Source organism: Phoca vitulina, unplaced genomic scaffold, assembly GCF_004348235.1.
Source record: "Phoca vitulina isolate PV1807 unplaced genomic scaffold, GSC_HSeal_1.0 scaffold2, whole genome shotgun sequence".
In the NCBI taxonomy this organism is placed as follows: Eukaryota; Metazoa; Chordata; class Mammalia; order Carnivora; family Phocidae; genus Phoca; species Phoca vitulina.
Genome location: NW_022589705.1, coordinates 30,654,659 through 30,667,502, shown reverse-complemented (window position 1 = coordinate 30,667,502; position 12,844 = coordinate 30,654,659). Strand labels below are relative to the sequence as shown.

At 35.0% G+C, this 12,844-nt stretch overlaps 1 protein-coding gene across 1 annotated transcript in view; it reads right to left on the bottom strand.

Annotated features, from left to right (window-relative positions):
- COL24A1 (collagen type XXIV alpha 1 chain) overlaps positions 1–12,844 on the bottom strand; it is a 384,914-nt gene that overhangs the window by 250,535 nt on the left and 121,535 nt on the right. Inside the window, exons 14-15 of the mRNA XM_032424689.1 lie at positions 7,550–7,603; positions 5,443–5,487 (exon numbers count right to left, since the gene is read on the bottom strand). Coding sequence (XP_032280580.1) covers positions 5,443–5,487; positions 7,550–7,603 — 99 coding nt within the window. The remainder of the gene's footprint in view (positions 1–5,442; positions 5,488–7,549; positions 7,604–12,844) is intronic.

The window sequence follows — 12,844 nt, the reverse complement described above, 5'->3', positions numbered from 1 at the left end:
AGCATTACTCTCAACAGCCAAGACGTGGAAGCAGCTCAATGTCCATCCATAGACGAATGGATGAAGAAGATGTGGTATACAAACACACACACACACACACACACACACACACACACACACACACAGGAATATTACTCAGCCATAAAAAAGACTGATATTGCTCAGCCATAAAAAAGACGCACGCGCGCGCACACACACACACTGGAATATCACTCAGCCATAAAAAAGACTGTTGTTTCTTGCCACTTGAAACAACATGGATGGACTTAGAGGTTAAAATGCTAAGTAAAATAAACAGAGAAAGACAAATGCCATATGATTTCACTCATATGTGCAATTTAAAAAACATGTGCAATTTAAAAAACAAAATAAATGAACAAAGAAAAAAGGCAAACAAAAAACCAGACTCTTAATTAATTAAGACTCTTAATGCAGAGAACAAACTGGTAGTTGCCAGAGGGGAGGTTAGTGGTGGGATGGCTGAAATAGATAAATGGGATTAAGAGTACACTTACCGTGATGAGCACTGATTGATTGAATTATTGAATGATTATACTGTACATTTGAAACTGATATAACACTATGTTAATTGTAGTTCAGTAAAAAAAATTTTTTAAACAGTGATTTCAAGAACTCTATCTCCCAACATAACAGAGCATTGCTAATAGTTTGCATTCATATAATACAAATTTCAGAATGGAAAATATGACATCTTTACTTTTGTGTGAGTCCTAAAGTCTGTGAAATATAACTGAGATAAATTATTTCCAATATGTTTAATCCTGAAATATATGAGACTGTGAGAGGGAAAGAGTAATATTTTCCAACTTAATAAACAGATATGCAATATTCATATATCACTGACAAATTCTATCAGTAGGAAACAATTGTTCTTATAATTACAGTGGCTAGTTTATTCAAAGTTCATAGCTTAAAAAATAATGAGAGTTTCAAAAAATACAATAAGCATTTCTGTTTGGAAATTATGCAGCAATAATCTATGTAAGTATGGAAGACTCTGAAAAACAAACTGAGGGTTCTAGAGGGGAGGTGGGTGGGGGGATGGGTTAGCCTGGTGATGGGTATTAAGGAGGGCACATTCTGCATGGAGCACTGGGTGTTATACGCAAACAGTGAATCATGGAACAGTACATCAAAAACTAATGATGTAATGTATGGTGATTAACATAATAAAAACATTAAAAAATCTTATAAACATAAACAAACATTTCTTTGTCATCCTGTTGGTTATTTCTATAGGCAATAATACTAACTTTGTTTCAGTAAATATATCACTGCATAGACTAATATCTTCAGATGAATGTACTTTGTATGCACAATCTACTGTTTTACTTTTTTAGTGACCCTAAAAGAATTAACACAAAATAGTAAGTGTTGAGAGATATCAAAGATGTAAAAGATTATAGTAAAGATATAAAAGATTTAGGGATGCCTGGGTGGCTCAGTCAGTTAGGCGTCTGCTTTTGGCTCAGGTCATGATCCCAGGGTCCTGGGATCGAATTCCACATCGGGCTCTTTGCTCAGTGTGGAGCCTGCTTCTCCCTCTGCCTATGCTGCTCCCCCTGCTTGTGCTCTCTTTCTCTCTCTGTCAAATAAATAAATAAAATCTTTAAAAATATATATATATAAAAGATTTAGTAAAATAGGGAATTAAAAAGTAAAATAGTATGGGTATAGAAAGCTCCAAGAAATAGCAAACATTTTGTGGTATGTTACCAATGGTGTGGAAAATCCTAGTCCTGAAGAACTATAGCTTTCTCAAAGCAACCTGCAATAGGCTAAGAGCAGTTTTCAGTTCCACAGGATAATGTGAAAGTCTTCAGAACTCTGCTTACCATACTCCTCTTCCATGAGAAGACAGAGCAGACAGGAGAAACACTTCCATGCGTGGCAGCTTAGCTGAGAGTGTCTGGGATACAGCACCAAAGGCAGAAGAGCCTCCCACACATCCAGAAATAATAAAGAACTTTCAAGTCAAAGTGAGTCAAAGAAAAAGAGATTCAAGGATAGGTTCTTCATATAAAATGAGCAGCTGCTAGCCAATTAGAGCTCATACGAGTGAGCACGCTGTAGAGAAGACTGTGGGTTCTCTTCAGGCTTTCCAACCACGCCCACCCACACTCACAGGTAATAATCACTATCACTAATTAAGAAAGCAAATGACAATCAGCTGCAAGGAAAAAATCATTTGGAGAAAGCTGTATCATCTCTCGTCAGAAACTATACTTCCTGTAAGGGAACAGGCAGATGTGTGCTTGCAGATAAACTGAGCAAGCAGTTTACTATGTTTACTATGAAATATAAAGGTTCTATATAAATCTTTCACAATTATCTTCAAAACCTCACCTCCTTCAATTCCACCCCCATCCCCCCATACTTCCTAGGCTATAATCCCACGACTCCTCTTCCCCTTGCCCAAACATCGCATTTTTTTCACCTCTTCTGTGCATTTAAAGAGGCATTCTGCCTAAAGAGCCCTTTTCCTGTCTACTCCACACCACTCACGCATAACCTTCAAGATATAGTTAAAACACATGTTTTGTGAAGCCTCCTCTCTCAAGATAACATAAATTGTTCCTTTCTCAGTGGTTTTTAGTCCATTAGAGCAGTGATCACATCGTATGATATACCTATTTTTCCTTCTATGCCATTGGATTATAATGTTGCCAAAAAACAGAAATCTTGTTTGTATTTTTAGGCCTAGCTCTAGTTCAGCATTTGATACACAGTAGGTGCTCACACTGTTTTGATTTAAAAATTCAGTAAATGTAAAATGGAGGTTGTAATAACTGTTCTATCTACTCGAGGAACAAATGAGATATGTGTGTGAAAGTACTCTGAAAAGTATAAAGTACTATCAAATCAATGTAGAGATGAGGATTACAAAGATGACTGTTAGTATCATTCACCATTTTCTTTTCTGTAGAATCTCTTCCCAGCAACCAAAGGGTAAATTGAGAAAGAGAAAGGACAAAAAACAAAAACAAAACAACAACAACAAAAAACCAGTTATTTTTACTAAGCACTTTTATGTGTTGGTACTGTGCGAAGTCCTGGAGTTGAAAAATGAGTAAGAGTTAACTGTTAGGTAGAAAGGTACACGTAAAGTGTTTCAGGTAGACAAATAAGTGCCAGTGCAAAGCCATATTGTAGGAAGGCTGCATGGCACCTGAGAATAAACAGTTTTGCTAGTGCACAAAGTATGTCTCAAGATGCAGATGAGAACCAAAACAGTCTAGACATGCTAAGAATTTTGGTCTTAAACTTGAGCGTAATAGAAGAAGCTGCTGAGTTAACCAACTGAGAGGTTAAATGAAGAATGCATAAAGACTATCTCTGGAATCCAACTCCCTTCCCCAGCTTCCTTTCTTCCCCATCGGTAAGGCCACGACTACCACCTACAGGTTTAATCCTATTCTAAGTTCTGAGAAAAAAAAATTGGTCCTTTGGGTTCCACCTTCAAGCAGAGCTTCTCATGAAGCCTAAAGAAATCTCCTAAGATAAATGGTATACATTTCAAGGTAATACAAGTTTTAAGGAGGTGGTAGAGCACACTGGTAGAATTTTGGGCTCTGGTTTAGATCACCTGGCTTCAAATCTGGGCCTAACACTCATAAAGTGAGTGCTCTTGGCTTGTTCTGAGAATTAAATGACCTAGCACTGACTAGCACATGGAAAATACTAAATAAAAGTGAGCTGTTATTGGGGTGTCTGGGTGGCTCAGTTGGTTAAGCATCTGACTCTTAGTTTCAGCTCAGGTCATGATCTTAGGATCATGAGATCGAGCCCTGCTCTGAGCCCAGCATTGGGCTCTGCGCTCAGCAGGGAGTCTGCTTGAGCTTCTCTTCCTCTGCCCCTTCCCCATGCTCTCTCTCTCCCTAAAAAATAAGTAAATCTCTTTTTAAAAAAAAAGTGAGCTGTTATATTATCATGTAAAAGAAAAGTTTAAATGTCTTAGACTCACTCAGGTTCTCTGACTTTTAATTCTATACTCTTGCCAGCCCCAAATGGCAAGTTAAAACTTGTTATAATGATTTTTACCATAGTTCCAATAATTGAACTCCTGATGTATTCCTTTGGTCAGGTTGTCACCTTCTGCCTTGGGCAGTTAAGGTGGGGGAAAAAACATTAAATTTAGACTCAAAAGACCTGTGTTCAAATTCGAGCTAAAAATAATTGTGGCTGCAATTTATGGCATAAAACTCTGGAGTCTTAATTACCTACTTCATGTGTTACAAGCAAGCCCTAAATTGATTTTTAGGGAAAATCTTACCTCTGCCCATGGTCATTTCCTATTTTTATATGGATATACATATAATTTTAAGATTCTATTTTCATTGGGCTCCTTACATTTTATAGAAGTATGTGAATCTTGCCTTTGGCTCAGCTGACTGTTAAAGCACATGGCTCTTAAATTTATATAAAATATCTGCAACTTACATCTCTATCATGAACCATAAGCTTGACTGAGAGAATATATTTATGAAGATATGGCAGAAGTAGCAGTCTGTTTGCTTCAATGAATAATCTAAAATTTATCAGATCACTACATATCTGGAGTAGATTATTTTGGTCTCCACAGAATTGCTTTTACTAAATTATACTTTGCCTACATTAGAAACTCCAGTGAAACTCAGAGTTAAATTCACTGAATAAAAGTGAGTAAGTGGACAAATAATACAATCACTTATATTTTTAGTATAATAAATTAGGTATTAAAATGTTAGCAGCAGGGCGCCTGGGTGGCTCAGTCAGTTGGGTGTCTGCCTTTGGCTCAGGTCATGATCTTGGGGTCCTGGGATAAAGCCTTGTGTTGTTAGGCTCCCTGCTCAGTGGAGAGTCTGCTACTCCCTCTCCCTCGCCCTCTGCCCCTCCCCCCTGCTCCTGCACACACTCTCTATTTCAAATAAATACATAAAAAAAAATCTTAAAAAAATGTTTAGCAGAATTAGTGAAGTGCAACTACTACCTATTGTTCAGGATGTTTCCCAACCATTTATTCAATTTTATTCCAGAAATAAAATATATAGTTACCATGTGCTATAACATGGTATGGTATGGGATATTTAGACCTATCTTTATCTAGGCAGGCCACATGGTATGAAAGAATATTCCAAAGGAGAGAAGTGGCTGTTCTATGTCATACTTTTGAAGAAACAGAGTCTTAGGTATCTATTAATGAGACAGACATAAATACATATGTACACATAAATCTGTAGAAGTTTGTTATTTTAGGTTATCATAAAATTTAATTTTTTGATTCATACTCCTGGTCTAATTTGTTTCTCTGGTGGGAAAATACATTTGAGCAAGTCTGATATCCAACAATGATGCTAAAACATCTCATTTTTCTAAAGACTTTAAAATGCATCTAACAAATATAAACAATATTTTATAAGAACGATAATACTTGATACTCACTCTAAGCCCAGGAAATCCCGGAGGACCAATGCTACCTACAAGTCCCTACATAAAAGAAATGTATAAAGTTGGTTAAATACAATTGCAAACTACTAAGAGCATTTTTCAAAGACAAAGACAAATATTTCTAGAAAAAAAATATGTCAAATTTTACCCTCGTGCATCCTCCTAAGAAGTGTAAATCTCTGGTGGCAGTTTAAGTTCTTCAAAAATGCCCCTGGCACCATGCTTTTGGATGCCAGGACTACCACCTAGCCTAGGATATAGATTGTTCTGTGTCTTTTATATATCTAATAAAGGAAGTAAATCCTATAAGTAGTCAGCATTATAGACATAACCAACCTATGTATTATATAAAAAGATAAGTTGTCAGTGTATAGAGTTAGAAGAGCATTTTCAGATGGTTTAAAACACTACCCACTCTTGAAGTATAATATTTAAATTCTCTAAACTTCAGTTTTCTCATTGTAAAGTAGGAATAATAACATTTGGGGATGCCTGGGTGGCTCAGTCAGCTAAAGTGTCCAACTTTTGATCTCGGCTCAGGTCTTGATCTCAAGGTCGTGAGTTCAAGCCCCATGTTGGGCTCCACAGTGGGCATGGAGTCTACTTAAAAAAATAAAGGAATAATAACACTTGTTCTCACTGATGTAAAGATCACAATGAAAACTGTTATAATGTACAAAAGGTTTTGAAAAATTTCTCACAAGTGTAAGAAATTACCAATATCATTATATATACAATAAATGAGATTTTAAATTATCAATATTAATTTTTCCACTTGATTTGTGATGGTCTTTTGAACCTGTCATTATAGTCTTTATGATAATTCCTAATCCACTCCATGGCAGTGTCACATGATACAAAGTACAAGAACGCCACCCCTTTTTTGCATTTCAAGTTCTGTTTTGAAAATAAGGTACAGTAAAAAATATAGAGAATTATAAGCCAATAAACTAAAACAGCCAGTTTATTATTATATCTTAAAGATAGTAAAGCCTGAAAATGCTCTTCAAGAAGCATTATATTTAAATAAAGAGCAGATTTCAAAAAGAAATATTTTAAACCCTAACAATCTTCATGTATGTTTAACTGACAAAAAATTAAATGAGATGGCTTCACAGTAGTTATGCAAATACATAAATGGTATTAAAGGAAAAAGTAAATAATGCTTACTTTTTACTCTTGAAATACTCTTGCCCCAGGATCAAGGGCAAGAAAACTATGGTAAACGTTCTACTTAAAACATCATTCAGGTTTTTAACAATTTATTTGGAAATCAGTTCTACTCTTATCTGCCAAGACTTACAACAAATAAAACTTTGGCTAAATTAACTGAATAACTAATAAAGTTATAATTTAGAAAAATAAATTAAAAAGAAACTATTTTCTAACACTTTAAGTATAAATGCTAGTAATTTACCTATATCTAAATATAGGAACTACTCCTAATTTAGGCTATAAGGATTTAGTGATTGACTCTAATTCACCTTAAAATCTTATTAAAAGAACGTGTGCATGGAATAGATTGGAGAGAGCTGATAGATGTTTACTGAGAGCAAAAAAAAAAAAAAATGAAGATTTTTCTACCTAATGTCAAAAAAACAACAATCCATCATCATTCTTTGATAATATAATTAAACTAATTATAGAATAGTAACTCTTTAATCTGAAAATAATAGCTGAATAATCCCAAAGTAGAATACTTCTCTAGAAATAAATACCCAAAAGTCAGGTAAACCAATGACAGGCTTGAGCAGTCACTGAGTGCACAATTTTTACATGAGGCTTGCTAGGACCTTCATGTACATGAAAGGCTTCCCCTCATCCCAAAAATATACAAGTCAGTATTATGATTATATATTTCTAACATTTCACTTACGCAGGTACATTTAACATGGTCACAACGATTTATTTTAATGATTATCTCCCAAGACAGAATTGACTCAGAACATTTTTGTCTTTACAAATTGGAATGTGCACAGAGGTCTCAAAACTGTTTGGCCCATCGTACTTATTTGAATGTCATAATGAGGACGGCTAGTGCAGGTGCTGTGGTGTCTGAGTGATGTCAGATCGCAAGGCTGGACCACCACAATGTACTCACAGGACTGCCATCAGGGCCAGCAGGGCCTCTGTCTCCAAAGTCACCCGGAAAACCCTGGCCCAGGGAAAAAAGAAGAAATGTTATTAAAACCAAGATGGATAAAGAATTCATTTTTTGTGTTTTCTGATAAGGAACTGACTAATAGGAAATATTTCTTTCCTAACCTCTAAATTATAGTGCAACAAAAACTTGTATTTGTTTTGTATAATACTTCATTGATTTTGTTCAGTACAATATTTCTGCATTTTACAAAAATTATTTTATATGCCAAATAACATATACAAAAAGTGAAGTTGGAGAAAATATACATTTGTTCGTCACTATATAAAGAGTCACTGAATGAGAGAAAACATAACAAAGATTTCTGCCTGACCAATCCGTTAGTTATCTCCGTGATTTCATGCCATTCCTAAACCCACATCACAAAGAATGAAATGGCTAATATTATTTAAGCATGTATTTAGCACATTTTCCATGTGTTAGGGCTTTAAACACTTTATTATATACATACTACTTCTTTTTATCTTCATAACAAGTCGAATCAATGAATAGTAATATCCTCACTTTGCAGTTGAGAAAACTGAAGCACAGAGAGCTTAAGTCACTTGCACTCACCAGTCAGGAGTGGGACTGAGATTTGGATGAAGGAAGTCTGAATGCAGAGTCAGTGCTCTTTCTCCTCATCTACACTGAATATTTTAGTTCATCATTTCAAGATATGATAAACATGTAACAAATATCATTTAAGTACTATGTTATTGGGGAAAGCCATAATGCACAAAAATCCTGCAACCACAAAATGCAGTGACACTGAAAATCACGTTTCCCAAACGCCTACTGAGGATTCTACAGTGTAAAACTATGAAGGATAGTAAGTAACACACTTTCTTAATATATATTCTTTTGTAAAATAACTCAATGACTCAGTTACTCTTACTTTATATACTAAAATTCTTCTCTAAAGATTTGCCACTAGATTTATCAACTTTAAAGCTCACTTTTTAAAAGCTACTTAGCAAAATGGTTTATAAGATTTATTATTAACATTTTAATAATATTCCTTTTTAAAATTTTTGTAAGACTAACAGAAATAAAAGTACATTATTAGAGTCTTCTAATCTCTTTATTTAGGCAGTTATTAAATACATATTTAATAGATTGCCAAAAATCACTGGTTCACTAGCACAAACATGAATGGGCAAAATTTAAAAGATAGTTTAGCAATGGAAAAAAAGGATGATGTTTCTAAGGCATAGTTAACTCATACTAGAAGCAGTTTTTCTTATTCTGTAATCAGAGGATAATGCAGAAACCATCTGTGTAGTCAAACATATTGTAGCCATATCCCCTTCAAAGTCAGTTGAAGTTCAGGCAGGCATTTTGCTTTCATTGTCCTTGGAAGTCAAATTCTGTTGTCAACAAGTTCACATGTCTGCAATATATCACACTCTCCGGTATGAGCTAATAAGGGTATTTCCAAGTATTTATGATGTACAGGTAATGGAAAAAGTGGAGGAAAATTCTGTAATAAATCTGAAACATAACAGATGATTGATTTTTTAGATAGATCATAAGTAGGTTTTTCAAAATGTTCAGTGAAATAATAAAGACTGGGGTACATATTGCATGATTCCATTAATGTAAAATGTCCAGAACAGGCAAATCCAGAGACATAGAAAACAGATTAGTGGCTGCCTTGGGCTGGTGCTGCAGGGAGAATGGGGCAGTGACTGCTAATGGGCACAGGGTTTTTTTCTGGGTGAAGAAAATGTTCTAAAATTAGTGTGACAGATACACAATTTTGTCAATATAATAATAACCACTGAACTGTACATTTTAAAAGGGTGAATTTTATGGTATGTGAATGAGATCTCAACAGTTTTTCTTAAAAAATGAAGACACAATCAGTCTGAACAAGGAGCAGAGAGGGACTACTGCAGACATCCTTGGGGACTCACTCAGGATTGCCTAGAAGATGTGCTATTTGGGACTGAGTGGCCCCATCCTCATCCAGTAGGAGGAGCTGCTCTCCAGTTCAGCTTTCCATAAAATTTGTGGTTTCTCCAACCACCCCCCCCCCGCCCCCGCAGGAAGGGAAGGGGAGAGAACTATGATCAGTTCTTCACTTATAACAAAACCTGCACTAGCATAATAAATAATAAAATACTTATTAATTTCAATGTCCTATTCTGATAGTTCAACATTATAATAAATATTAGCTGTTCAACTCGACTTTGTCCCTGAAACAATTTAGTTAAACTGAGTAATACCTACTTTTAAATTTTTTATGTATTATTTCTCCTCTCACTTTACTACCCATTAAATATTTAATTTCATTCTTAATTCTCTAGTCTAGACAGATCATTTGTTTTATTATTTTTTATCCTTCCTATATGTTGACCATTGTGTCATCAACTTCTGAAATAATTCCTATTAAATCTAGACATATTTTCCTGTTTAATGAAATATAGCACAGTTCATGCCACAAAAAGTAGCATTATATTTGGCTATATACTGGACATATACTTTCTTTTATTTTTTTTAATATAATTTAATTTTATTATGTTATGTTAGTCACCATACAGTACATCATTAGTTTTTGATGTAGTGTTCCATGATTCATTGTTTTCATATACTTTCTTTTATAAAGCATCATGCCAATGTTTTATGTTGTTGAATAAGTCATGTGCTTGCTGTTTATCAGTTGTTATTTCATTTCTAGTAATTACATGCATGATTTTTTTAAATGCAGGAGAGTTTCTGTATTCCTTTAATTAGGAGCCTAATGGTTTGCAGCCACAAATCTCCATTGTCAAAAACTGATCTTAAAAGGTTGGTTGTGAAACATGGAACAATAGTGACAAAACACTTTGCCTTTGAACTTAGAATACAAAAGATAGCTTCTACAGTTTCTCCATTTGAAAGAATTTGTTATAAAATAAAATACCAAATTTTCTCTCACATTTACCAGTAGAAAATTATAACCATTAATTTAAATCAAATTGTGCTTTCCTAGGAATGCCTTTACACTGCCAAAGGATTTAATAACCATTTTCCAGGGGTATCATCCATAGGGAAGCTTGAGTTTTTGCCTTTCTTGTCCAATTTGCCAATTTCATCAATGTAATAACTGTCTACTAATGGGCAAGCCAGAGTTGCACTGCTTCTTCTGTGTTGTGCATAATTTTCTTTCTTACATTTTAATCGTTTTGATGAGTTATAAAATTTTATCTTATGAAGAATATGACATTTCAGGGATTTCATTCAATCTCTTGCAGTCGTGAATAATGTTCTTGCTCACTTCCACTGTTGGATCAGTAACAGTGGACAGACTTTAAGGTGACCTCCTATGATTCTGACCTCCTGCTATTCTTGCTTTTGTGTGACACCCACCCTGTGAGTGAGAGTGGGACTATGATTTGCTTATTCTAACAAACAGAATATAGCACAGGTGATGGGATGTCACTGATATGATTATGTTATACTATATAAGACTCCATCTCCCACATGACAGGCAATTGTGAGTGATCTCTAGGAAATGTGGACAGTCCATAGGACTTAAGGGTGGTCTATAGCCAAGAGCCAGCAAAAAGCCCAGGGCATTTAATTCCACAGCCTTGAAAAAATGATGTCTTCTCACAACCTGAATGAAGCTGGAAGTGAACTCTTCCCAAGCCAAGCCTCCAGATGATCGTGCAGCCAGCTGACACTTACTCTGCCTGCAGCCTTGTGACCCTGAGCAGAAGACCCAGTTAAGTAGTACTTGGACTCCCGACCCAGGAGAACTGTGAGAAAATAAATGGGTGTTGTTGTAAGCCACTAAGTTTGTGGTATTTGTTATGCAGTGATAGAAAACTAATAAAATTGCTAATTAAATTTTTAAGTAGAGATTGTGTAAAGTCTTATTTGCAAATTTTACTAAGTGGTAATGTTTAATATAAAACTACTTACATTGTTTCTAGATTTTAAAAATTTAAATAGATCACCTCTCTGAAGACTTTCTATGGATTTTTTTATTTTCTATTGCAAATTATAATTACTATCAATATTAGTTAAATTAAAATTTTATATTTACTTAAAATTTTTAAAATTTAATCTAATATCTATATTTTAAAAACTTCATCATTTTAGCATTTCATATTCATCTAATTGCTAATGCAAAACTCATGCTTCATGAATTTTGTGTTTATAGTTATGAAATGCAAATTTAGGAGTAATATAAATTGCTTAATAATGCAAAATATTTCAGTCTCTAGGTGCAGCTATTGAAAAGACTACACTAGTTCTATTACCTCTGAAACCATAAATCATAACAGAAAAAGAAGGAAGAAAATAGAAGTCTGCATTATTGGGAAACAGTACTTCTTTGTACAGGATTCTATTGCATTCATACTGAAAGGAGAATTAGAGAAGTTAATTAATTCATCTTTGCTCTCACCTAAGTGCTTCTACTTCCTGCCTAAATCTCACCACAATCTTGAGCAGTTTCTGTCTCTAATTTTGGCAGTTGTACCACCTACAAGGCTTCATAGCATTCAGACATGAGATTATAGGCCACAGATATGGAGAAGAATTTCTCTGAGGCCTGAAGACATTAAATTGTGATAGCCAGTCTCAAAGATGGACCCCCATGATTCTCACTTTCTGATATTAATGCCTTTGTGTAGTCCCCTCCCATTTTGAATCATGGCCGGTCTATGTGACCAAAAGAATACACTTTGGAGGTTAGGTCATAAAAGGCACTACACCTTCTACCTTGCTCTCATGGACCACTTCATTCTGGTGCAAACCAACAACCATGTCCTGAAGACACTCTAGTTGCCACATGGAGAGGTCCCTATGGAGAGGAAATGAGGCCTTCCAGGAAACTAGCACCAAACTGGCTGGCCAGCAAGTGAGCCCCCTTAAAAGCAGATCCTCCAACACCAGTCAAGCTTTCAGATGACAGTAGTCTTTCCCAAAATCTTGACTGTGACTTCATGGGAAACCCTATGCTAGACCCACCCAAATAAAGCATTCCCAAGTTCCCAACACACAGAAACTCTGAAAAATAATATATATTTATTGTCATTTTAAGCCACTATCTTGGAGTAACTTGTTATATAGCAATAGATAACAGTAACAAGAGTGGTTGTCTAGGATTACAGGTCATATTATACCAATGCTAACTGCTGGATCCTGAGCGACAGGGCACTCATGTGTTTTGTTTTTGTTTTATTTTTAATACATTTATTTATTTGTGATGTACAGGGTCCTCAAAAGTATAGCACCCAGATCAAGTTTCTCTCTTGCCTG